The 25,148-nt window shown below is 39.2% G+C and overlaps 2 protein-coding genes across 4 annotated transcripts in view; one reads left to right on the top strand and one right to left on the bottom strand.

Annotated features, from left to right (window-relative positions):
• LOC139718390 (SCO-spondin-like) overlaps positions 1 to 25,148 on the top strand; it is a 362,530-nt gene that overhangs the window by 131,831 nt on the left and 205,551 nt on the right. The window lies entirely within an intron of this gene.
• Positions 1 to 25,148, bottom strand: part of LOC139718371 (uncharacterized) — a 129,081-nt gene that overhangs the window by 15,588 nt on the left and 88,345 nt on the right. Inside the window, exon 3 of the mRNA XM_071629842.1 lies at positions 7,982 to 8,146. Within this exon, the coding sequence (XP_071485943.1) occupies positions 7,982 to 8,146 (165 nt within the window). The remainder of the gene's footprint in view (positions 1 to 7,981; positions 8,147 to 25,148) is intronic.

The following is a 25,148-nucleotide window of genomic DNA, read 5'->3' as shown; positions in this document are numbered from 1 at the left end:
TTCTGGAGTATTTAAATGTATTCATCCTTTACCCTTTAGCAAAGCTTGGAGGAAAAAATTTCAAAGGAACCCACTGTAATTTGCATTTAAGTAAATTTCAGCATCCCCAGTCCCACATGTACATTTTAGATGATGGTTTTAGATCTCGCAAAATCAATAAATACGAAAAATAAAATCTACTGAATTTGAAAGACCTTAATGATTGATGAACATCCATGGCATTAGTTGATACCTAAATCAAGGAGTAAGATAAAGAGGCACATTTCTTTTATCCATGTCATGTCCACCTAACTGCGGAATTGCCCAAATAATCAATAGCCAAAACTCGGTGACTTTGAAAAAACCTAATGAATTGGGATTACACAAATGACAAAAATTACATAAAATAACTAAGTCTTGATACAGACTTTGTCACCAAAAACTGCAAATACCAATGTATGTGCAAAGAAAACATACATTCTTCTATCGTTCTCTGTCCCAAATCAATACAGGACTGTCAGGATGCTGGTCTTGACATTTAAGTCTTGACTTATTTCTTTTTCAGCAATGAAATATGAAATCTCTTCTCTCATTGCAAAATACAATGAAGATCTTTTGTAGTTCCTCTCTGAGCTTCATCAAGGCCTCAGAGTTGTTTGAAATATGCACTGCAATATGGACACAGTCATCTCGATGTGATGCTGAAGAGAGATTGGTGGTCTGGCAGTCTTCTGTCTGATGCGGAGGAGGATGGAGAAAGGTGCGGCTCACAGATACTGCTTTCTCATGGTGCTAGAAGAGGACTAGCATGGACTCTAGGCACCAACAGAAAACAGTAGATGGGAGCTCGACTTGTCTCTATGCTGTCACCACCTGTGAACTACGCCATCGTGGGGGGGGGGGGAACAATATCAAAAATAGATATCACACTCCCCGACAACCAAATCATTCCAGCGATAAATCCATTCATCAACTTTTTACCTGGCTCCGGAAAAAAAAAAAGAAGAAAAAAGAATGATGCTCTCACAACTCGCCGAAAATGTCTAGCTAGATCAATCATACACGTATATAGGTATGCACTCTGTTCCAGTGTTCAGGAGTTTTTTTAAAGGCCACCATAGTTTATCATTCCATCTTTTGGAGGCACGACGCACCATTCTGGATGAATGATGACTTCTCCGTAGGCACAATGCCTCGCACGGAGACAGGATGCGGAATTCTCCTCGCCAGCATCCCGTTACCTGGTTACCGGTGCGAGTAGTAGCTGTGCGCACTTGGCCACGTCGCAACCCAAGCACTGCGCTCAATGAGCCCACAGAGAGCCGCCACTGCTCTCTATGGTCAAACCAATTGAGTTGATTTATGGCCACAATCTAAATGAGCCCAGCTAAAACAGGCAGCTCCCCAATTCCTCTGCAATGACAGTATTCCCATCTTTAGGGAAAAAATGCAATATATGCTGACAAAAAAAGATAATTCAATGACTGCATGTCAAGTGGATGTGAATGATATGAAATAACTATAATACGCCATAAAGAAAAGGCACGGCTAACACAAAAGGGAACAGAAATTGACTTATACAGACAGACCGGAATATAAAGCAGGCAAATAGTAATGTGTATAAAGAAATAGGAAGAGTGAAAGAAAGAATGATTACATCAGGTAAAGAAGAAGAACGACAGGAAATAAAAAGACAATCATATATAGATGTAGGCGGATAAAAAGACAGATGCAAGAGTAGGAGAAAACAGAAGAGGAAAAAAACAGAGAGAGAGAGTGTGTACAGGTTTGTGTGTTACTGTATTGACACTGCACACATTGCACACAGACGCCTGACGGTCATCGCCATGGCGACGGAGCCAAACACTGGCTGTGTGCAAAAGGAGGCACACCGATGCTGGACAGACTTTCATTAGTGAAATTTTTAGCATGGGGGGGAGCTGGCTGGGAACGCTTGCGAATATATTTGGCGCAAGAAATGGATTGCATCAATATCCGTCCTTTCATGAAAGGATATCTGGCATCGCGTGAGGAAATGCGATAATCAAATTTGATATTTCATCTTCTCTGAGCGGAAGCAGTCGCCTTACATTAGGTTCCTTAACAATTTTGCAATTTACAGTTAGGAAAGCGTAGGACAGTCTCTGGTATGGACCAGAATTCCTTTCAATAATAGATAACAATAGATATTCAATTTCATTGGTGTATTTATGTCTTTCATAAAGTTTAGAGTAAGCTGATATCAAAACTATGTAAGCTTGGGTTTTCAAAACCCTGGGATATAACATTGTTGAGATTGTACCCCTTATCTTGAGAAGATTGTCATATCAATATCTACAGTACATTTGTTATAATCATGTTTTAACTCCTGCAGGTTTGGGGCTATTCTGTTGGTTTTCTTTTATTTCAAGCACTCACTTATTTTTTATTTTTTTGCATGTGTTAAATCTATTGAAGAGAAAGATCTAAGAATGTTATTCAAATACCCATCCTGTTTGCAGAAATCCCCACACATTAGCAAGCAGTGATATACATATACAACAACCACAGCACCAGGGACATTTATAAAGCAAATTCCCCCCCCCCCCCCAAAAAAAAGATACATAAATAAAGTGAGAAATAAAAAGACTAAAAAAGGACATGCCCAATAACATTGCATTGTATTGTATGCACGAAATTAGCATGATCCTGGCATGGGATGCCGAGAAAAACCACAGCCCAATACCCACGACAGACAAGGAAATACGAACGAGAAGCTCAGAGACTTGCTACTTGAGAGCGACAGCTTCATCTCATGTTGTTGATGTCCTCCAAAAACATGGGACACTTGACTAAAGCAGAGGTTAGCCACTGTATCATTGCCAAAGCAAACGTCCTCATTCTCCTTGCCACAGAGTGGGCAGTTTCATTAGATATTTTCTGCTCAGATACTGTTGACCCCAAACTTGACATTTCCACAGTAAAAGGGTACATTCCAGGGATGTCAGGTTATTTTCTTTTTCCAATGTGTATTACCCCCCCCCCCCCTCCCCCAAGACAATACAATCTTTTTAGAACACTTTGATGAGAGATAGCTTAGCCCCAAAATTGCTTCAAACAAGCAGGCTATTGGAATTTTTGCCACAATTAAAATTTTAAAGTTTTCACACTATTCACACGGAGAAATTTGAATTTGAAAATTCGTCAATTGTTGCGCACGCACCTATATATTACACGAAGACTGTTTTTTACTTAATAATCAAGTATTATTTTTTTTACAGTTTCAATTTCAATCAATCAATTTTATAAGAAAAAAGAAAAAAAATTAGAAACAAATAATGGAATATGCCCAGTTACCTTGAGCAAATTATTATATCTCTGGTTCAAACATCTTACGAGGAAGTGTGTGTATGTGTGTGTGTCTGTGTGCCTGTGTGTGTGTCTGTGTGCATGTCTGTGTGCCTGTGTGTCTGTATGTAAAGAATTTCCTATTCTTAATAATTAGTTTTCATTGTCAGGCATCTAGATGATGATACCATTGCATCTCAGTTTGCTCAAAGAAAGAAGAAGAGAGAAAAAAAAAAACCTTCTTTACGTTTGCCCTGAGCAAATGGGTCACTCCGGGATTTTTAGCCTTATTGAAGCAGGAGATAGCAGTATTGTAGATCTCACCCACTGGAAATCATCCAACTACTTGGCCTGCATGCAGATGTATACCGTTAGCTGTGTTTACTGCTAGCTACATACCGTTATACTGTAAAGCTGTGTGTATCAAATGCCGCACTCAGTGAAACGGCACGGCTAAGCGGACTCTGTGATCAGTTTAATGCTTTAATGACCACTACTTCTGTATACCATTACCATATTGAGCAGTACAGTCGCCAGTGGTGCTGATGGGGTTAATATGAGTTGACATAGAATAGAAGTAATGCACTCACTGGACCTACGCACACAATTCCTCCTCATGCCATGGCTCAGCTAAAGGAAAAAAAATAAATCATAATATATTTACCTTGTCTGACATTACGGGCTGCTGACAGTCTGTCAAACATGCAATTAGGGCCGCATTAGCAAAATGGGTTTTGAAATCAGTATAGCAGATCATCAAACTCGACACATCCAGCTCAGCACATTACCAAAATTGGACTTTATCCAGCTAGGACTGGACAATGAATTCACAAACACAGTTTCGAAATATCAGCACTCCCCAAACTTGATCAAAATGGTCAGCAGTTTTCAGTACCCCGTAATGCACCTACCAGATCATATATCTTGCAATCTATTGCAATACAACTGGGCGTAACAATGAGCCTTTGGTAACTGGAATAGATTTGTGTTAATCTGGAAGATGAATTTACATGCAGAATTCCTCAACCCTTTATCAAAAAAAAAAATGAATGACAGGTTAACATTTTGTTGATGACAGATCTTTCAAGACTTAATGTTGTCCATAAGATTTGTGGTTGCTTGAGGTAATCAGACGTTTAGGGAAATCTGTCATTTGTGCTTTCGGTGAGAGCAGACTCGGCATACAAATCAGAGATGAAACACGACAATGCTGATTCAAGTCATAACTTTGTACGGAAGAAATTGTGCATGTGTGATAATGATGTTCATTACATGAAGGTAAAAATGACAGTGGTGATAGTAAGAATGGTGGCTGTATAGTGATGATGATGATGATGTTGATGATGATGATGATGATGATGATGATGATGATGATGATGATGATGATGATGATGATGATGATGATGATGATGATGATTGATGATGATGATGATGATGATGATGACGATGATTGATGATGATGATGATGATGATGATGATTGATGATGATTGATGATGATGATGATGATGATAATGATGATGTTAAAGACAGTACCACCATAGTAAATTATGCAACAATGGTGGTGATGGTTATGATGATGAAGAAAAGGAACTCCACACCACCACTCTTCTCCTTCTCCTCCTCCTCCTCCTCCTCTTCCTCTTCTTCTTTCTCTTCCTCTCCAATCCATTGCCATGGCGACGACAGCTTGGGCTGTTCTCACCGACAGCTCTGATTTCAACTGGTGCTTAGATCAACTCAATAATCTGAACACTATCCACCAGTTGGAACCAGGCTATAAGCGAGATAAGGTCCTCAATCACATTAATTTTCCACAGTAGTTGTGATGGGCTCTCTCTTTACACATAGCCTTGAATAATTTCCCTTCCACCATCTGAGTATTCCACTCATGGAACATTTACCACTATTGGCATTAACAGCAGACGCTGTAACTAAATGTCACTTCAGACAAGATTTCAAATTGACAATATGCATAAAAGATAGCTACAACTATACATCTGAATAGAAGGAAAATTACTGCCAGACACACACTTTTTGTTTTTAAAGGAAATATATTATGCAATAAAACAAAACCAAACAAAGTGATTGAGGCTACTGAGGGCTCACAGGTACATACATTAAAAAGTTGAACCCTCGCATTGTACACTGACAAAATGAATTAACATGTTGAGCTACAATAAGTACACAAAGTGCATCTTGGAAGGAATCAACATACCGTGAAGCAAATGAATGCTTGCGGCATGAATTTTTTGCAAATTTGAGCCCACGGCCTTCTTCGCGGTATGAATTTTTAGCAAATTGCCACTGGCATTCAATGTATCTAGTGTATAGGCAAGAACTTTTACTTTATTTGATAAATTGTGAATCTTGGCTCTCGCAAAATTTGCCAAATTAAAATGCATGCAAACAAATTTTCTGGTTTCACAGTATACTGAAGAATGCACGTCACATTCAGACATACAGCCATATCATCTGCAGCAGAGTAAAGTTCGGTGCTAACTCAGATACTTGCGTAGTACTGCATACGCTGTTATTTTTGCATGCAAATATTTTCGCGAATGAGGTCATAGACATTTTTGCGAGATGCTGTTTTCGCGAATTGATGCTGATGCTGACGTAAATGCACTATTACCCTAGAGCATGGAGACATTTTCACGTGTTCTTAAATTCACGATTTAACCGTGATACGCGAAATTCGTGAAAATTAAACCCTTGCGAAAATAACAGCTTATACAGTACTCTGCAGTCATCCAAAGCAACAAACTTCCAGTCACATTTTAAAATCGATTGGAATGAGGAACAAGGATGATGTTCATCTCTTTTTTATATATATTCAACAGTCTTTATTTTTAATGAGCCTTTAAATAAAGCAGTGGGGTTTGTACCCTCTGAGATTTATCACAGCACACAACCCAACTTGTATAGCTTGCAAATTATGATTACAACTACACTTACGATTATCAAACTATTACTACATGTACCTCTTAGTAAGCAGTACTACCACACCTATGAATTACCACTACTAATAAACTTACATTTTTTTTTGCTGTATGATTTCTAAAAGATTCCGAATTGCAATCACTTGAGACCAACAACATTCACACAAAGTCCTATTTCATTGTATTAAAGTATTGGTCTGTCTGTGTGCATTAAACAGCATACACCCACGTGGCATATTTCCCTTTCTACATTTTGTATGTATTTGCATCGTACCAGCAGACTCAGGGAATGACACAGGACATTCTATTTACGTCATGCCGACAGGAGTGCACAGGGATTTGTTTACTTGACACATCTCGGAAATGAAATGACTTGGTACTGTGCACCGACCGCATGGGTGGGAGCATTTCCGAGGGATTAGAGATTCCAAGATTTCGGCTACGTCAGACTACAGACAATGGCAGGTGTACCATGGCAGACATGGATTGGATAGCTGTGTAGGACACATACCGTCTTACACAGAAAATTAGTGTACAATACACCAGCCACTGCATCATGCAGATAGCAGACACTTAAACTACACCTTCGAAACACATACCAAACACATACAAGTTTCATCTCCTACACATTTAAACACAAGAATGCCTTAAGACAGCATTTACATTGCTTTTAATTGTATTTCCTCATATGACAACTACTCTCCTCCAGCAAATGTTTTTTGCAACATCTCATAAAGCCTTGAAAAATGCATCAAGCACTCCTTGGACTTGGGGTTACTAAGATGGATATGGACTTGTCCAAGTATTTCCAAACTTTCCAGATCTTTCCCTTTAACTTCAACAGATCCTTACAGACAAGCTGCATGGAACCTAACTGGCAAGACCTGCAGTAAATAGTCTACTACATCAGGGTCTCATTGCATAAAAGTTACAGTTATGGTAACTTTGCCATCCAATGGTAACTACCATGGCAACAATTCTCAACAGCCAATCAAAATCAAGAATTCCATAATTGTAACTTTTATGCAACGGGCCCCTGGTGTGCATTGACTGCTTTGAAAAACTCCAATAAAAAAAGTCAACATAAACATTTAATTAACAAGCAGTTACCTTAAAAAAAAAAGAGATGACGAATATTGTCAAGACAATGGGAACAAGAGAGATAATGTTAGTTTTGCACATATTTCTAAGCTAATGACTGAAGTTGAGGCAGTTTTCAGCTGAAAGCTGCCGACTGGCTTGATTCAGAGCTTAAAGGACCTAGGCAATGGAAATGCATGTTGACTTGTATAGATTCATGACACCCTCAACATCACTCATGTAACCATATGCATATCTAAATAGAGCATGTGCCATATAAATGTTTCCATGTTCCTAATATGATTAATGAAAGATATTGGAATGAAATATTCAGTTTATGCCCAGTCTAGGGGAGGTGTATTCCAATGTCATTTGTTAATCATTATTACTTTAGCAATGACTGACAAATAGTGTCACAGACAAAATCTTGGTTTGGGAAGGTTTTTTTTTTTTTTTTTTCTTTGATGGGCATATAAAAGTAATCTGAAGAAAATGGTAGAAAGATTATTATGAAATATATGGCACACATCTAGATATTCTTTTCGCCACACATGTGATGATCACAGTATTATAAATCGTGGTAAGTCATTATGCATACATAATTTGCATTGCATAAGTCCTTTAATGCTCCCTTTGACCGAGCGCTGCATCTCACCTCTTCAAGTTTCCTATCTGTCTCCAGACGACGTTGGACAGCGAGGGCGTCCTGTGCCTGGATCAGCTCGCGTTGGAGGAGGACCTTCTCCTCGAGGTAGGCGTGTTTGTCCTCTCGCTGGATGGCCTTAAACTCCTCCCACTTCTGGTACTGCTCCTCCCGCCTCTGCAAAATACATGAATATGTAAATCAATTAACATTCATATTCGTGAACGAGAACCTCTTCTTTCAGATGACATCAAGTAGATCAAAGTAGCAAATGATGTCCTACATGTATTAGGTATGACGGTAATCTGTGTACAGCATGATGCATCAAATGAAATGTAAAGGTCTATGAAAATGTATCAAGAAGGCCGTTAATTTGAATCTTGTGAATCCTTGAACATGGCATCCTGTGCAAAAGAGATTCAATAGTTAAAGTTGGCAAACATATCTACACATGCATAAATGTACATACAGTATATGTAAAGTCTATAGCAAAAATAGAAAATCAGGGTTATAATTTTCATCTATGGAAATAGGCTACATACAGGTCTGATTTCATGATGATCCATACACTCTACACAAACACAATGCATTGCTGTTTTCTGTTATGTACTATCTACTCCTATTCTGTTTAACTCCAAGGTTCTTTACAAATAACTGGTGTGAATGTGGAAATATAAAAACTGTCTATCATCACATAAAATGCCTCCAACAATGTAATATTATTTGTATGGAACATTATCCAATAACAAAGTAACATATTTCCATTTTGCACTAACTGGCTAGCCACAACACCAAGTTCAAGGTCAGCCGGTACATTCATATATCGTCGGCCTTATGCCAAAAGGCCCTTAACACCATAGACTTTGAACACTATTAGTACCCTTTTGGCATAAGGCCGACGATATGTGTGTATGTATGTGCGTGTGTGTTATACTACTGTTAGACTGGAGTCGTTTTTTCTGCCCCAGTGCCCTCGCTGGCGATGGGCTCCCACGATATTAGACCCACCAGGGCGGATAATGACACCGGGGAGCCACTGTTTCCAGGAGCCAAAGGAGGTAGATCACATTGTTTTAACTCTGTGGGAGTCTTGTCACGTCAACTTGGACATAAAATTCAAAGTAAACCAATTACCCCTCCAGTCTCATTTGTCAACATGTATTGTACAAATGTATAATCATAGTGTATGGTGTAGCTACAATGGTAATATTGCATGAATCTAAAATCTCTGATATCATTCTTTGCTTTAAGGTCTCCGCAACATCAAAGTATGACCACCTTGTTTCTTGTCTTCAGGATAATTTTAACATGGATGTTATATGTCTGTATATCCTTATGTTTCAGAATTATTCTTTTAAAAAATGGCAATGCAAAATAGTTCATCAAACAAAAAATAATTTGATCAAATCCTCTATCATAGATGAAAACATACTTCATCATGAATAAGCTTCTCTATCAGCGATATAAAGATACACTCATCCATGACACTTCTATATGGCCACACTATTGAAAGCTTGTATGAATTCAATCAATATCTATATGAACATCATTTTTTCGATCTAAATTCCACATGTAAAGTCATTAAATAATATACCACTTTATTTCCATGCAGTGATTGAAAATCTAATCCCAACTGTTTATTTTGGTTCAAGCATAAATGAGTATTTCACATCTATATTCATTTCTTCCTTCCATATACACTATAGGGACTATACATCTATGATGTATCTCACATCTTCAGAAGATGTTGAACTATCTCAATGTATACCCATAACTGGTAGGTTAGTAAACTGACTTCTGTAGAGATTCCAACCTCAGGCATTTCTGAAACTAGAGATTCTCCAGCCTGGACCCATCCCCCCCCCCCCCCCCCCCAGCAAACTGGAGAATCTTTGCATGCAAACATGCACGTAATATTACAATGTGTGCGCATTGTGCATCACAAGAGTGAAGCAAGATATTCCTTATGGCAGGGGTCCAGCTCTACCTAAGCTCTGTGGTTAGAGATTCTCTCTGGTGCTATCTCAGACTCATTCTGAACATATAACAGAATAAAGTTTGGTGGGAGAAAGTCAAATCTTATGTGGGAGAAAATACAACTTGTGCGGGAGACACACAGCTACATTGTAGAGCAAAAGAAATTCAAACTCGGGCGTGAGAGAGGGAGATTTTGTGAATACGGTCTCAAAGTGATAGAGTTGGAGTCCCTGCTTCTACTCAAAAGAAAATGTCATCAACCTATCCAGGAGAATAACAGTAAAATACTCATTTCAAAGATACCTTTCATCCCCCCCCCCCCCATATCACTCATCCATGGTCACTATGACTGTATCTATACCAAAGTTTCTCTGTCCTTGAGATTTATGGATGACAATTACGGATAAGCAAACAAATTTCTGTAGTTTTGCCACAGACCACAGAGGTACAATTGTATTCTGTTGACAACCAATAAACCTTCAAATTATGCCATCATTGTTATCCAGTGTATAATTATCTGGCTCGGTTATCTCACAACAAAAGCCACGGGATTGTTCCTTGAACAAAAAAGAAGACAGGAAGGACTATTTAATAGCTCACACAGCCAATGACGAAGGTCCCTATAGGCTCGCACAAAAAGAAAGCGTAGACAAGAAATCACAATGCCTGTTACACTGGGCTTCCATTTGTGGAGGGAAAATTCCAACTCAACCTTGACTACAACTACACAAGCACTGCAGAGTATATAAACAGAAATTGCTTTATTGCCTTAAAACACACACAAACACACACTATCTCTCACACACACAAACACACAGATGCTGAAATAAAAGTAGAAATTGGAATACATTGGCATTTCTGCAGTAGGTACCCATTGTACAGTCATCATTCTGCTATAGCTGTTTTAATTGAGGCAAAACTGCATTTCCACACAGGCAGCAATTAACACCGCACAGTGAATGCCAAGTCAGCCAGTAATCGTTCGCAATTTCTATGGCAGCAATAATGAACAGTAACGGTGTAGCTATTTGCAGTAATTTAGGCTATCCTCAATGAGCATGGAAAACACTATCCACAACTGGTATAGCTTGACAAAGCACATTTGTACGAGTGTGTGTGCCTTTGTGTGTGTGGGTGTGTGTATGTGTGCATACATGCTTACAATGCTCTTTTGATCACGTACATAGATTCGGACTAGGACAGATACAGACACATTTGCTAACTGAAGATACACACCAAACCAGGCATCCCCAGGTGCTGATAATGGTTTAAATATTAGTAGACAGTGACTCATATATCAAAATGGCATTGGAATGGGTAACATTTGTTGAGGGCGGGCTCTCTGACAGTGACTCTGCCAATTTAGATGAGTACCAATGGGTGTCCTTTAGGCCCATTGTTACAAAGCAAAGAGGAACATATTCCATAGACACATCCATAATCTAAAACCAGGTCCAGAGTGAATGAGTTTATGTATGAGTGCCTGTCTATACGTGTGTGTGTGTGCGTATGTGTGTGCGTGTGTGTGTTTGCGTTTATGTGTATGTTGTTTGTTTTGCTTGCCCGTCATTCCATCTGTCTGTCTCTGTGTATCATTGTGCGTATTTCTCCCTGCAGTCTTTTGACTGGCAAGTTAAAATCTTAAAACTAGAGACCGCTGGTTCATAAGTTTTGAATGTTCTCGTACAGCAGGTCCACATTCTTGGTACTTATCAAAACATGTTGATAACGAGCTGATTTTGCTATAACACGTTTCCCATAGACACCTGCCAGAATATAGTCAGGACTAGTCTTCAATGGGTTAAACATTTTAACAAATTGACAAGAAGATTGAATGCAGGATAGAAAACCCACAAAGAAGTTTTTTTTTTTTTTTTTTTTTTTGAACAGTTGTAGGCTGGAGTTGATGGCTTACTTAAACTGTGTTAGAGAAATACAGTCAATGGGCTAACAGGGAACACATTGTTGTGTAGCTTACAACAGTCACATACAGCTTGTCAAAAGCAATCTTACTCTTTACATTACACACATATTTCCTTCACTTAAGCTTGCACTGTTTTGCTACTTGGGTAAACGCTTAAAGAAATCAAGATTATTATAAATAGAAGAAAATATCAATGTTTTCTTTTTTATTGAGAGTCCTCTCAAATACACACGAACAAGTACAGACATTCACACAAACACACCATTTGAACACTGACACATACTGACAGAGACATAGAAAAACCTGCACTCAAAGGTGCATTGTTCGTTACCAACAAGCCAGTATGGAATGCAAGGAGAGAAATATCAAAAACAACATGCACATGCAAGGTGGTACCGGTCTTTTAAAAAGATATAAAAAAAAGAAAGCAACAGAAGGAAATCAAAAGCAAAACAGAGAGAGAAAGAAAGCAGCGACCTTAATAGAAAAATTGTTCCCCTTCAAAGCAGCTGTCTACATTCAGGCCTTCACGGGGAGCGTATTGAAATTCGCACAAAGCCACGCACACCTCTCTTATCAGACCAAGGTTTGACTCTTGCTGCAAGACGTGTGAAATTTCTCATAAACAAAAATTGCCCAGGCACAAAAATGCTCCCCTCCAAGTTTTGTTGTCGTTTCCGTCCTTTCTTGCCAGTCTTTCCTTCACCCTCCCGTCGCCTCCAGACACATAATGCACTTCAACTGGTTACAGCTAGATGTCAGCTTGAAAATTTTGCATCCTCCTAAAGCCTGGTTTAATTGTGGAAAAATATGAAGAGTACCGGTACTCACCTCACACAGAAGGACAGCTCTTAAGAAGTGCTCGTCTAGTTTTAATACCAAAGAGGATCTAAACTAAGCACTTGACAATGATGTATAATTCTGCGCCCGTATAGTCTTTACATATTACTTTACTAATGACTGATAGTTTGTGCTGGATTTTGTGTATCGATCAAAACATCCATGTGTACTGAGCCGGTCGCAAACCTGAACACCTTGAGATATAATCAGCACAATATGCATTACAGAAAATTGCACAAAGGTATAATTGTACAATTAGGCAGCCCCGGGGACACATACACAATATTAGATTATATTGCCTGAGCCAGGAAGACATACCATCCATCAAGGGCATGTGCAACAAGGTCCAAGGAAGGCAGTTTTTTTTGGACGTCCTCCATATCACAGCCCAGTCAAAAGAATGATCATAACTGAAACCTTTTCTCATCATTTGGTTCAATAAATGATACGCAAGGAACTACTGTACAAGTGGATATTTTGGCGCAAGTAATTTTTCACGCTCTGCCAAGTAAGACAAATTTTGCGTGTTTTTAATTGCGCAGAATCAAGATATTACATAGTGGTACATATAACAAGCATAAATATTCATGTGCTTTTACATCCACACCAGGTTTTGGTTGCGCGAAATGCCCCAAAAATTTTCATATCTCAAAAATTGCCACTTTTACAGTATAACATATTTCATCCTGCCAGAATTCTACACTGAAATGCTAGACAAGAATAACAGTCGGTACTGTTCTGAATGTAAACCCTTTTCCCTTGTATTTGCGGAATCTTCATGAATACCTCGCCATACAGATGTATGGGAACATCTTTTGTTGTCCTATATTACATAACTGTTTTCAAGAACATGCAATAAATGAGGAAAGTCGGTGACAGACATGCTACCCTACAATGCCAATTCAGTGCAAAGTGCTTCTGTGGTACAGATGCCTACCCTGACACAAATGGAAAAGATCTCTATAAAAGACATGTCAGTGCTTTGTACTCCATCAAACTTGACACTAGATGTAACCCATTCCGAGTGCATCAACATCAATATATTCAAACTTGCCTGATCTACCTAAGTCTCAAGTATTTTGAAATCATTGTACTCCTGCCACTCATTTGATTTTCAGACTCTGCTGTCAAGTCATACCCTTTAAACAGGAGGGGAGGGAGAGAGACGGATCCGTCTTCTCCCGTACGATCGAACTGTCATATTTCTCCAGGTTCTTGCACAAAGCGCCGATCCATCCGCACTTTCCTTCTTCAATTCCCCGACTGCACTGAGCCAACTTATTCATTCATTGATGTCTCCGAGATTCATTGGCTGCGGGGCTGCTTCAACTATAAACATCTCAAGACTTCGACTCCTTGGGATATTAGGTGGGGGAGGGGGGGGTAAAAGTGGGACTGGGCCCTGTGTGTTTCATTAACTCTGATCCACACTGGGAAAATTTCCCAACACGCCGAGGCTACGGTGGGTACTAACACACTCCCCCAATACAGCTGAACAGTGCTTCCGGCAATTGGTTGATTCCCGAGCTCTAGGACCGCAGCATGCCTTTTTCATTCATCTTGTAATGCAGTACACGCTGCCACCACGTCGGGGCAGAAGGGGCTTACATCACTGTTAAGATGATTTCCTCTTTTGCCTTCCAGTCTAATCCAAGCAGTTTTGCAGGATCCCATGCTTTTCTCATCTCTACGCTTTTTTTTTCACCCGCCATCCCTCCCTGCCTTTTTTTTTTCTTCCAACCTCCTTTTTCTGATCCCATCCTCCATTACAGATATCAACTCATATCTTTTCATCCAATATATATTCCGGCAAAAAGTCATTCCATAATCTTACCTGAACTTTTCAGCGAGCCTCGTCTACAGATGAACGAAACAAGCAAAGACTGACGAGTGAGCAACGTCTAAATCACTGACCAATATTTTCCTTCATCGCCATACCTGGAAGAGGGATGCATTGCCATCTGTAGACACAGAATATGTCAGCTATGTACAATAGGACTCGAGCAAATATATGTCCCACTCATGCTTTCGTCTGAATTTCACTCTATTTAAATAGCATCCCGCAAAACAGGGTGTCTATGGCCTAATTGATGGTGAAAATTGCTACTGTTGCGATAGAAGAATAGATGTTATATAATGCAAAAGGAAGACAGCCTCACTCTGTCAAATCTGAAAGACAGTGGGTAGTTCAGCATATTTGGTTGTATGCTTGACCTCACTTTCCAAATATTCGAGAACTATTACGCAGGAATGAACATCGGTGGTCTGAAATTACACCAAGATTAGAAACACCAGTATAAAGTGCCATATAAATGCAATTATCATTATTATCATTATCATTATTATTACATTAAATATGAGCATTATTCTCATCCACCTAGATCTCATAGCAGACAAACTTTGCCCTGGGGGTGCATCTCAGCAAGAAATTTGTGAAAAAGACTGAATGTTTTCTGACTCGAGTACATGCAGGATGCATTTACTGCATACAGATCACTGGCGTACATTCACAAAACAAGCCATGGTTTTGTTCTTTTTGGTACTAGGTTATTGTTGTTGTTTTGTCTTTTTCCGGCTAAAATGTCTTGTGATGAGTGAAATGAATTCCATCCACCTGCTTCTCTCACTTTGGTGTCCCCAGTCGGGATGTTGGTTCTGCCCGCATCACTTCGCTTGCTTGGTCCGGCAAGCCTCGGGCACGCCTCAAGCAAACAACCTTATGCAGGCTTTGGGGTTGCCATGGATATCCCTCATGGAAGAAAGGGCATGAGACCAATGTCTGATAGTTGATGCGCGCTGCTCTCACCTCTCACTATTTTTTGCAAGCGTCTGCTATCACAGTCAGAGATTTTCTCTCCTCACATCGAGCAAGAAGTACACCTGGTTTCTACCTCGTACCCCAACCTACATCTTTGACCTTACACCCTGGAATCCCCATCACCTTCCCTTCCTCTCATCCCCATCCCAGGCCAAACCTCCCCCTCCCCCCCCCCCAAAAAAAAGTACTAAGTACTGTACAAAACCATATCAACATTTGATGTAATATGCATTCTTCCTTTGGTACAGTCTACCTTTCTTTTGTTACCTCACAAGTATCTTTTTTTTTCAGGGGGGGGGGGGTATCAGCTTAACCCTCGAAATTAACTAATTTTTGCAAACAGGCTGAAGCAAACAAAGTTGTCAAGAAATTGCTGGTGCCCACATCACTTGTTCAGGACCAAGACTGAGACATGTCTTGCCCCTTGATCCCTCCCCCACAAGCAGCCCCACCCTAGAAGCAGGCACAATGATCCCCCCCCCCCCCCCACACACACACACGTCATAACACGGCAGAAGCCGAGGAGCCTGAGAATAAAGGGAAGATGGTGGGGAGGGGGGGGGGGAGATTGTATAGGAAGAGAGTCTTGCTTGGAGTGAGATGGGGGTAGGAATTATTCGAAGAAGGGAAATCCGTGCACAAACACGGCTCAAGTTCATCTCAAATACCAGTCGCACACCGCCCCGCCGTCGCTAGCGAGTGGTCGTCGGAAATTGCTCGGTGCAAAGAAATAGGCGAGTGGCATCGCGAGATTGCGATGGGAAGAAAGAGAGGAGGCAGTCTCTGCGAGCACTTTGGTTAGGATGCTCTTCAGCTTTCAAACTGAAGCTGACTGTTGGGTCCTTGCAAACTGAGAGTGTATCAGCACAAGATACATATACTACGGCCTATCAAAATTTCTATTCATTATCCATTTCTGCAAATCTTGTTTTCCTGCCAACCCATGGAAAAAATGAGGACAGTTGTATGTTTTTCACGAAAAAGTCTCTTGACGATAGCTGATTACTATGCTATCAAGTCTAATGAGGGCTTCTCCATGATTTTGCGAGTGGTTAAATTTGCGATCGTCGAGTACTATAACAAATGGAGAAATATGTGTGAGCACATCACATTCATGTTGGGATCAGAGTAATTTCATTTGTTGTTGAATTTGCTAATAGCACCCGACTTATAAATTTCGTGAAAATGAAATCCTCACAAAATGCATATACAGTACAAAACCATTATTTGAAGAAAAAAAAATTGATATCTCTACAGAATGGAATGGAGGTCAATTCGTGATATCGGCTCATGTGCTAGAAGTACAGTGTAAAAAAAAAATTCACTTAACAGAGCTCTTCGTTAACTTGTATCCCTATTACAGATAGATGGCATATGATAAATGCCTTACTAAAATGGTACTATCAGTACAATAGCTACATAATATACATAAAATATCTGATGACTATAATCTCAATAGGCTTGTGACCCTTACAAAAAGATCTGACCACATTACTCAAGTTCTCCAATCCCTCCACTGGCTCCCCATCCATCAACGTATCACTTTTAAAATCCTCCTTATTGTTTACAAGATATGTAATAATCTTGCCCCATCTTATCTTAAAGATTTAATTTCCTTCCGCTCCTCCACTTCAACCCGTTCTCTTCGTTCTTCCTCCGCTCTCCAATTATCACGTGGTCCCCGCACCTGTACACGTTATGGTGATAGGGCCTTTTCAGTTATTTCCCCACTTCTTTGGAATGAACTCCCTTTTTATATTCGTAACGCTGAAAATGTTGATAGGTTTAAGTCATTGTTGAAAACTCATCTGTTTACACAACCTTAATTTTGCTGTTGTTGTTGTTGCTGTCGTTATCATAATATGTACATAATGCTGTATTTTGTTTTTACGTTATATATATTATTTTTTCCCCGATTTGATGCGCTTAGAAACATCAGTATTAAGCGCTATATAAATGCTATTCATTATCATTATCATTATCAAAATATGCAGTCTCACTCATGATGTCAGACTATACAAAATACTAGCATCTGATATGCTCACATTCCAGGTAGAATTAAAGCATGTCAACAGATCTGTTTTCACAAAAATAAACACAAGGGAAAAGGAGTGAAAATATCTCCGAGATCTAATCCCGATTTGTCGCCAATAAAATTGACCAACTCCAGCCAGTAGGGGGCTGCAGCATGACTGTGATTGACTGTGGGGTTAGAACACGTGTCGAGAGCCACTTCGGACTTCATTAGGGGCAATAATCGCTGTCATAATAGCGCCCCCGGGGGCACGCGATTGTAACAAGGTATGGTCTGCGTCAAATTTGATTTACATTTCTTGAATGACGAGCTATTTTGGAATGGGAGTGGGACCGGGATGGAGCGCAGGCTTGTCTTCTTTTCAGACCACACGCCACATGCTAAGAGCTCTCTCACTTTAATACTCTCTCCCCCTCTTTCTCTGTTTTCTCTCCCCTTCCTCCCCCCCCCCCCCCCCCCTTTACTTCCCTGGCACGCTTCTCTGCGTAGCATTGCGGAGAAATTACAACTGCCCCCTACTGGGGATCTTTGAATAGACTGGAATTATGGTGATCAAGTAGCTATTCCAAGCACCTAATGGTGATAGTGATAATGGTAATTAGGCGAAGCACTTCATGGCTATCACATGTAGGCCTACTTGTACATGTACAGTTCGCGAAGTGATGCAATTATATTAATCACACAATTTTTGCTAATGAGCAATATGCTGGAAATATATGCTACTTTTTGGAAACATGGAAAAAAAAACATGAAAGAAGCTGGTTTAGTACACATGCATTCAGCTCTCATGAATATCATAGCATTATATTTTACTCATTACAAAGTCATTATCTTAAAGGCCAGTTATTTCAGCTTGGTCATTAGTGCAAGATAATTACCATAGTAATTTACTCAAGATTTTATAATGCCTAAAATGCCACACATAAATGTATACAACATTCACCACTACATGAGATCACTGACATTTTGTGTATCAGATGTACAGCTGTAAGGGTGTACTCCAACGATAGCAAAGCAACACGAGCCAAAGGGTGTTCAGTCGATCAGAACATGATAATCGCCCGTGAAAGCAAGCAGGGCAGATGTTGGGCGCACTAACGGCATATCAAGATGCACTGAGATGGCGTGGATGAGGAAGTGTGTTATCATCAGTAAGGTTAACCACATACACATGATAAACACACACCAATACACATATGTACATAATACACTACAACACACACACATGCACTATCTACACACTATCTATGTGTCAAGAAGGTATATTCTAATGCACTGTCTTGAATGAGAGAATGTAAAAAATACATTGTACTGGAAGACTTGGATAGTATATGCCCATGTTTATATTTGCAATGGCATGACTATGTTTCTTATAATTTCGATATCAAAGAAAAATTGATCAGAGGGAATTAGGATCAATAGGTTAGGAAAATGAGGAGTTTGAATATATACAGGCATATGAGAACAGCATGGAACTTTACACAAATACATATGTGATCCAGAGCTGGCAGTACTTTATGATAGTGAGTTACAGAAAGAATGATAAACATTCAGTTTGACTTAAGTACTGACAATAACTTTCAACAAAATAACCTTCTTTTTTTTAAAGAAAAAAAAATGGTTGGAAGATACATATAGCTTCAAATGTCATGATGTATACATAAAACAGGAATTTCAATAGTAAGTTTAATACCGACCTGGCCATGATGCTTTTTCAATGATTTTTTTTTTTCTTTTACAGTATTTATTTGCTCAGTCTGAATGAATATAGCATGTGGTTACATATTACAACAACTTTGTCTCCATCCTCTCTGGAACTTGGTTTGATTTTGACAAGGAAGCTTATATGTATGTACTAGCAGGCTATGGTAAGAATCTAAAGAGCAGAAGGGTCCCATCATTTACTGGATGAAACCTTGCACCAAAATACATGGTTTGTGTAAATCAAGACCAAATTTACATCTCACAAAGATAAAAAAGATGAGGTGATTGAATGTAGACTCTAATGTTTACTGTCAGAATGGCCCCTGTAAATGTTGTTGTTGTTGTTTGAATTTATTTGGGGTTTATCATTCCCCTACGAATATCTATGCCAAATCTTTATTCCTAAAATTACTTTAAATTCCAAACTTTACCCTATATCATTTTCATCTTATTACAAATAATTCAAAAAATAATCTATAATATCATTATCACACAAACAGTCTCCCTCACTAGCCTCAATTCGAGCTGTCCAGTCAAAGATCATGTTTTCTTTACATCTAATATACCTCAGTAGTCTTATGTCAAGACCAAATCGTATGAATCATTATTATTATTTTTTTTAAAGAATCCTTGCCATGTCCCATGGAGATTACTATGGGGGGGGGGGGACCTGTTTGAGTTTCATCTATAAGAATATGGCCACATCAATATTTATCATCCTTTTGTCCTCACCAAATAAGAGACACAAAGGCCTCGATGACAGGTAAAACTAAAAAGACATGGAGAGAGAAAAAGAAAAAGAGGGGAAAACCTTGTCCATGATGAGAAAAATTCCACAGTTGCCAAGGAACGATAGCAGAGCAATCAAAACGATAATATTTGCAGAAGTGCGGGCACTGCAACCTTTGGAATCTATCACAAGCCACATTTTGTAGATAGACACCGTAGGTTAGTCCCAATGAGGACTACTAATGACAAGACCATGGGTAAGAGCTGCACCATCGGTTCTCTCTCCTGCCTCCCTCAACATGCCTTTAAAGGGATGGTATTGTTTTGGTTGAGATGGAGATTCACATTTTAACATTTTGCAAGATAATTAGAAACCATTTATATGAAATATTGAAGAGCACACAATTATACAAGGAATCAGAAGTTAATTTGAAGAAAATAGGTTTTGAAAAGGCTGAGATATATCCACTAACAAAGAGGTTCTAATAAAAGATGGGACTCACCTTTTATTAGGACCACTTTGTTTTACTTTGTTTTTCGATATCTCAGCCCTTTCAAAAAATGATTTTAGACAAATAAACTTTTTATTCCTCTTAGATTGTAAACATGCTCTTTAATATTTCATATAAATGGTTTAAGATTATCTTGCAAAAGTTAAAACCTAAATCTCCATCTCAACTGATACTATATCATCCCTTTAATTCTCAAAACCCACACTCTTCATCTTTACCCCTAGTGTGTGTACCTGCAGTTCAGGTTCAAGCGTAAGCAGTCGGAGAATTGAGGCAGGGCGACCCTACTCTTTCTAATTCAGTTCACCCACAGGGAGGCAGGTGTTAACATCTCAATACCACTGGAGGAGTCCCTACACAAATCTATTGGCAATCTATCCACACAGTGTGTGTATGTGTGTGTGTATGTGTATGTTGTGTAACAGCCACTGCACACACACACACACACACACACACACACACACACACAATGACCATCGGGCAGCAAAATTTATACAAGTCCACACATCGTCCTCATATGACCTGACTGCACTAGTTGTCACTTGTCATTGAATCTTGACCTTTGGCCAAGAAAGGACAAAATTCTGTAAACATACAAGTTCAAAGCTAATAAAATAAAGCTGTTAATAGAACATTTATATCATCAATTATACTTGATATGCAGGAGTCCAACTTAGCCCTTTTCAATCAGTGCATTCTCTCCAGAAGGTAAAAAATTTACTTGAAATCAGTAGTGTTTTTCGCTATCATTCCTCTGAAGTACACATATATCAATGCTGGTCTTTGCTTGTTTGCAATGTGTTTGTAACTTGGGGAAGTCTCCACACTTGCATTACCAGTCAGGTTGTGTTTTAGCATTTCGCATCCTGCCATGTATATTGTATAATACCCAATTGACTAAAAATGCTTACCAAACCCTCAATGGCAACATGGTTGTTACAAAAATATAGGTAAGAGTAAAAGGTGACTTGATACCAAAACAGTACCAGTAGTAAAGTGTCTTGTATAAAGACAATCATAATATTCTTGTATACAGACAGTCATAATATTCTTCATGGAATCATTTTCAATAAGCCTATTTTTGTGCTCATTATGATTCTGCCACTCTCATGTTTGATATCATACTTTTTTTTTTTGAATGCAAATTTTGTAAACCCAATCCTGATGTGAAGTGGAAATAAATGAAATGAAAAGTAGCCATAACTAATATGGAATAGATGATACCCTACAAAAACTCATTTCTTAGCTCATAATAGCAAATAATTTGGCTACACATTTAAAATGCACATTAAATTTGGTTCCCTACATATAAATGTCAATAGACAAGATTGTTGTACAGAGTCCACCACTGGCAATATGGAAGAATCTACCAATACATACTAGGATAACAACTTAGAGGTGAATGTTAAAATGCACAAGTCTTATAAAGCTTACAAAGCTTATTTGCAAAAAGGTATAGATATCTTGACTGAAATCTACAACTTGAGATTCCTCAAAGAGAAAAGCAGATGCGTCGAATGTCATGTCTTCACCCTTCCCATCCCTCTGTGCAAGTCTTCAGGCACGATACCACGGTAACCGTCTCCTTGCCCGCTTCCCGCCTATTTACAGCATCTTGCTCCTCCCGCTGTTCTTCCTCCTCCTGGACGCTCTGGCTGGATTTATATAAATCAGAGTGAAGGTCTCCGGAGCTTGCGGCCTTGGCGCCTGTGCTCTATCTACAGGTGCCCCACCGCCAAGGCTAAATCTCAGGTTACTGTTAGTGCGAGGACAGAGTTGTCTAGCATGGAGCCTTGCAGCCCTTTCCCATCCCCTCCCCCCCCCCCCCCACCTTCCGATTTAGACATAAGCAACATCAGCTACAACTTATGGACATGCATTATCCTCTTATCTCTCCTGAAGAATGATTCAAAAATAAACATATTATGAATGACAAGACTACCTAGATGATTAATAATTGCAATCATTGTCATTATCAACATTATCACTGCCATCACCATCGCAGAGTTGCTTCTGCTACAAGTACAATTGGCACGACACACCTTTTTACATCTCATCATCAGAAAGTGCAGCATTACCATCCCTATGAATGGATTTTCTAATTGGCATGTTAAAGGCATAATTTACTATTTGCAGATGAAATAAAAAACAGCATTAGTGCTTTAAACTAGTTCTAAAATGTGAGTTAGGGATATCATAGAAACAACCACTGTAAAAATTTGAATCAGTAAAAATTGATGTTAAGTATTGTTAAATGTACAAAATGCGAACAACAGTTATAATAAAAATGTTTCCAGACTAAACCATCTACAGTTACGGTTTATTGAGAAAAATACAGATATCTCCTTAAATTTTAGGCTCTATCCCCCAAATTTTATATGATAGGATGTTTTGTGGTACAACATACCTACACATATGCATTAAATGTCATATCTCGAAATCTTTTTAAATAATTGTTCCCAAAGGTAAACAGGACCTTTAATGGAGAAAGTACATTGTATGTGTACACCAACAGTTATTGCCCTCATCCATTTTTTATAAGAGAATTAAGTACTCACTGTCAAATAGAGTAATCTAGTGATAGTTAAGAATTCACACATTTCTAATCAGTGGCTCAACAGGTCAATTTTTACACACTGATCACCAAAGAAATAAAAACAAATATAAAATAACCAACAACAAATGTTTCCCTCAAAATACAGCAATTGGAAGCAAAGAATACTTTTTTTTTCCATATTCTTGCATGTACATGGTACAATGTACAATTAGCTTAGCCATCAAATGGAATCATACTTGCTTTGCCAAGCATATAGGAAAACTAAAGAAGTCATCAGAGGAAAGGCTAAATAGAAAACAGCATGGCACCATGGCAACCGCATCTGACGTAAGTGATGCAAAACCAAACTTAACTGAGTGTAACACTGTCACTACTGTACCCCCTTTATACAGACCTGGCAGGTAATTAACGCAAGAGTTGAAACTTTTGCTTAAGTTTTGCTTCGACCCACACGCTCTCCCGACCTTACTTCTAAAAGTAGGATGAGAGGACTCTAAATTTAGGATAATGGCATGTGACAGCTTTCCCATCATATTGCAACCTCCTCCCCTCCCCCTCCCCCCCCCCCCCCCCCATCACTATCACTATTACTGCTACACTACAATGCTACAAACAGCATGCCTACACACACACACACACACACACACACCTTCACACACAACGGCCATACATCACCTATTATACAGCTAATTGATGGGAAAGCGATGGTGTATTCAAAGTCCCGTTGCAGAGGAAGAAAGTACAGGGACAGCCGGGGCTATTATTGACTGGGCAAAGAGTAGCCATCATTAGCATAACAGTAGCGGGCTATTGTGTAAGGAGACCAATCCATGAAGTACACCGTGGCAAGAGCAGCAGCGCGGGGACAGAGGGTGGCTGCATCACACCAAGTGAGAGTGTATGAGAGGGGGGAAAAAGTGAGAGTATAATGTGTGTAAAGTGTGAGAGTGTGGGAGAGGGAGTAAGTGGGACTGTGGCAAACAAGCCATGGGAACTCGCTACCATCAAGCCATCAAGAGCAGTGGTGGTCGACAAAAGGCCAGGTCTGGGGATCTTAGCCCAGGACTTGAGCTGAGTTTCAACTACCACATGATAAAAGATGTTGCAGGATGACAAACCAAATGAGAGTTGATGGAGCCAGTTAAGATGCCAAATTCATTGATATGTTATTCATTGAAGACAGTCATCTATCATCACTACCCAACAATGATAACAGCATCGGTGATTGACATGATGTGACACAAGGGCCGAGATGAAGATGGAACTGGCACTTTAACACTATATAAGAAATGGCAGTTAATCCTCATAAAATGATGACATACAATAATAATGATGATGATAATAATACATAGGGCATGCAGACTAAGATCTTGTATTACAGTGGTCAACATGATGATGACAGATATGAAAATGAAGAAGATAACTATGAAAAAAAATTTAAAAGATCCATGATACTAATACCATTTTCTGCACATCAACAGTAGATAGCAAAGTGCAGCAGCGTTCTTGCAAAGCTTATTAGTATGTGGATGGTGCCACAAGTTCACAGGTACAGTGTATCTAATGTGTCATTCTTTATCTGTAGAAAAGTTTGGAATTACAGTGGTATTAACAATAGAAAATGCTGAAAGAATATTTTGCTGGTTGCTTGAATTTGGATTGCTAGTGAGTGAAATATACATTGTATATCAAAGTCTTGCTATCATTTTTTCAACATTGCTACAAAGAAAGGATTAGCAAAGTGACATGTATTGTGCGAGTGGCATACAAGTCTTCTTACATTCTCAAGAGGAAGTAAAAAACTATATGGCATCTCACAAAGTAATCAAATTGTGTTACACACTGAGTGACAAGATAAAGAAGTCAGTTCTACAATGAGGAAGGCAAGCTTACTCATCTATTATGAGCAGAGAATTTGCTTCATTTGACTAGGCTCTAAGTTGTACTTGAACACTTAAAAGTACAGCCACAATCTGTTCTTCAAATGCTTCATCCATCGCACACAGCAGTCTTGCCTTCAGTTTTACACGGTAGTTTTAAACAGTGGGGTTTGTAGTAGCTTTTGGCCACCAGTCTGAAAACC

Source organism: Diadema antillarum, unplaced genomic scaffold (genome assembly GCF_040938485.1).
Source record: "Diadema antillarum isolate AM-2024a unplaced genomic scaffold, OU_Dant_1.0 scf00000093, whole genome shotgun sequence".
NCBI classification, from domain to species: Eukaryota; Metazoa; Echinodermata; class Echinoidea; order Diadematoida; family Diadematidae; genus Diadema; species Diadema antillarum.
This window is presented reverse-complemented; position numbering and strand designations above follow the sequence as displayed.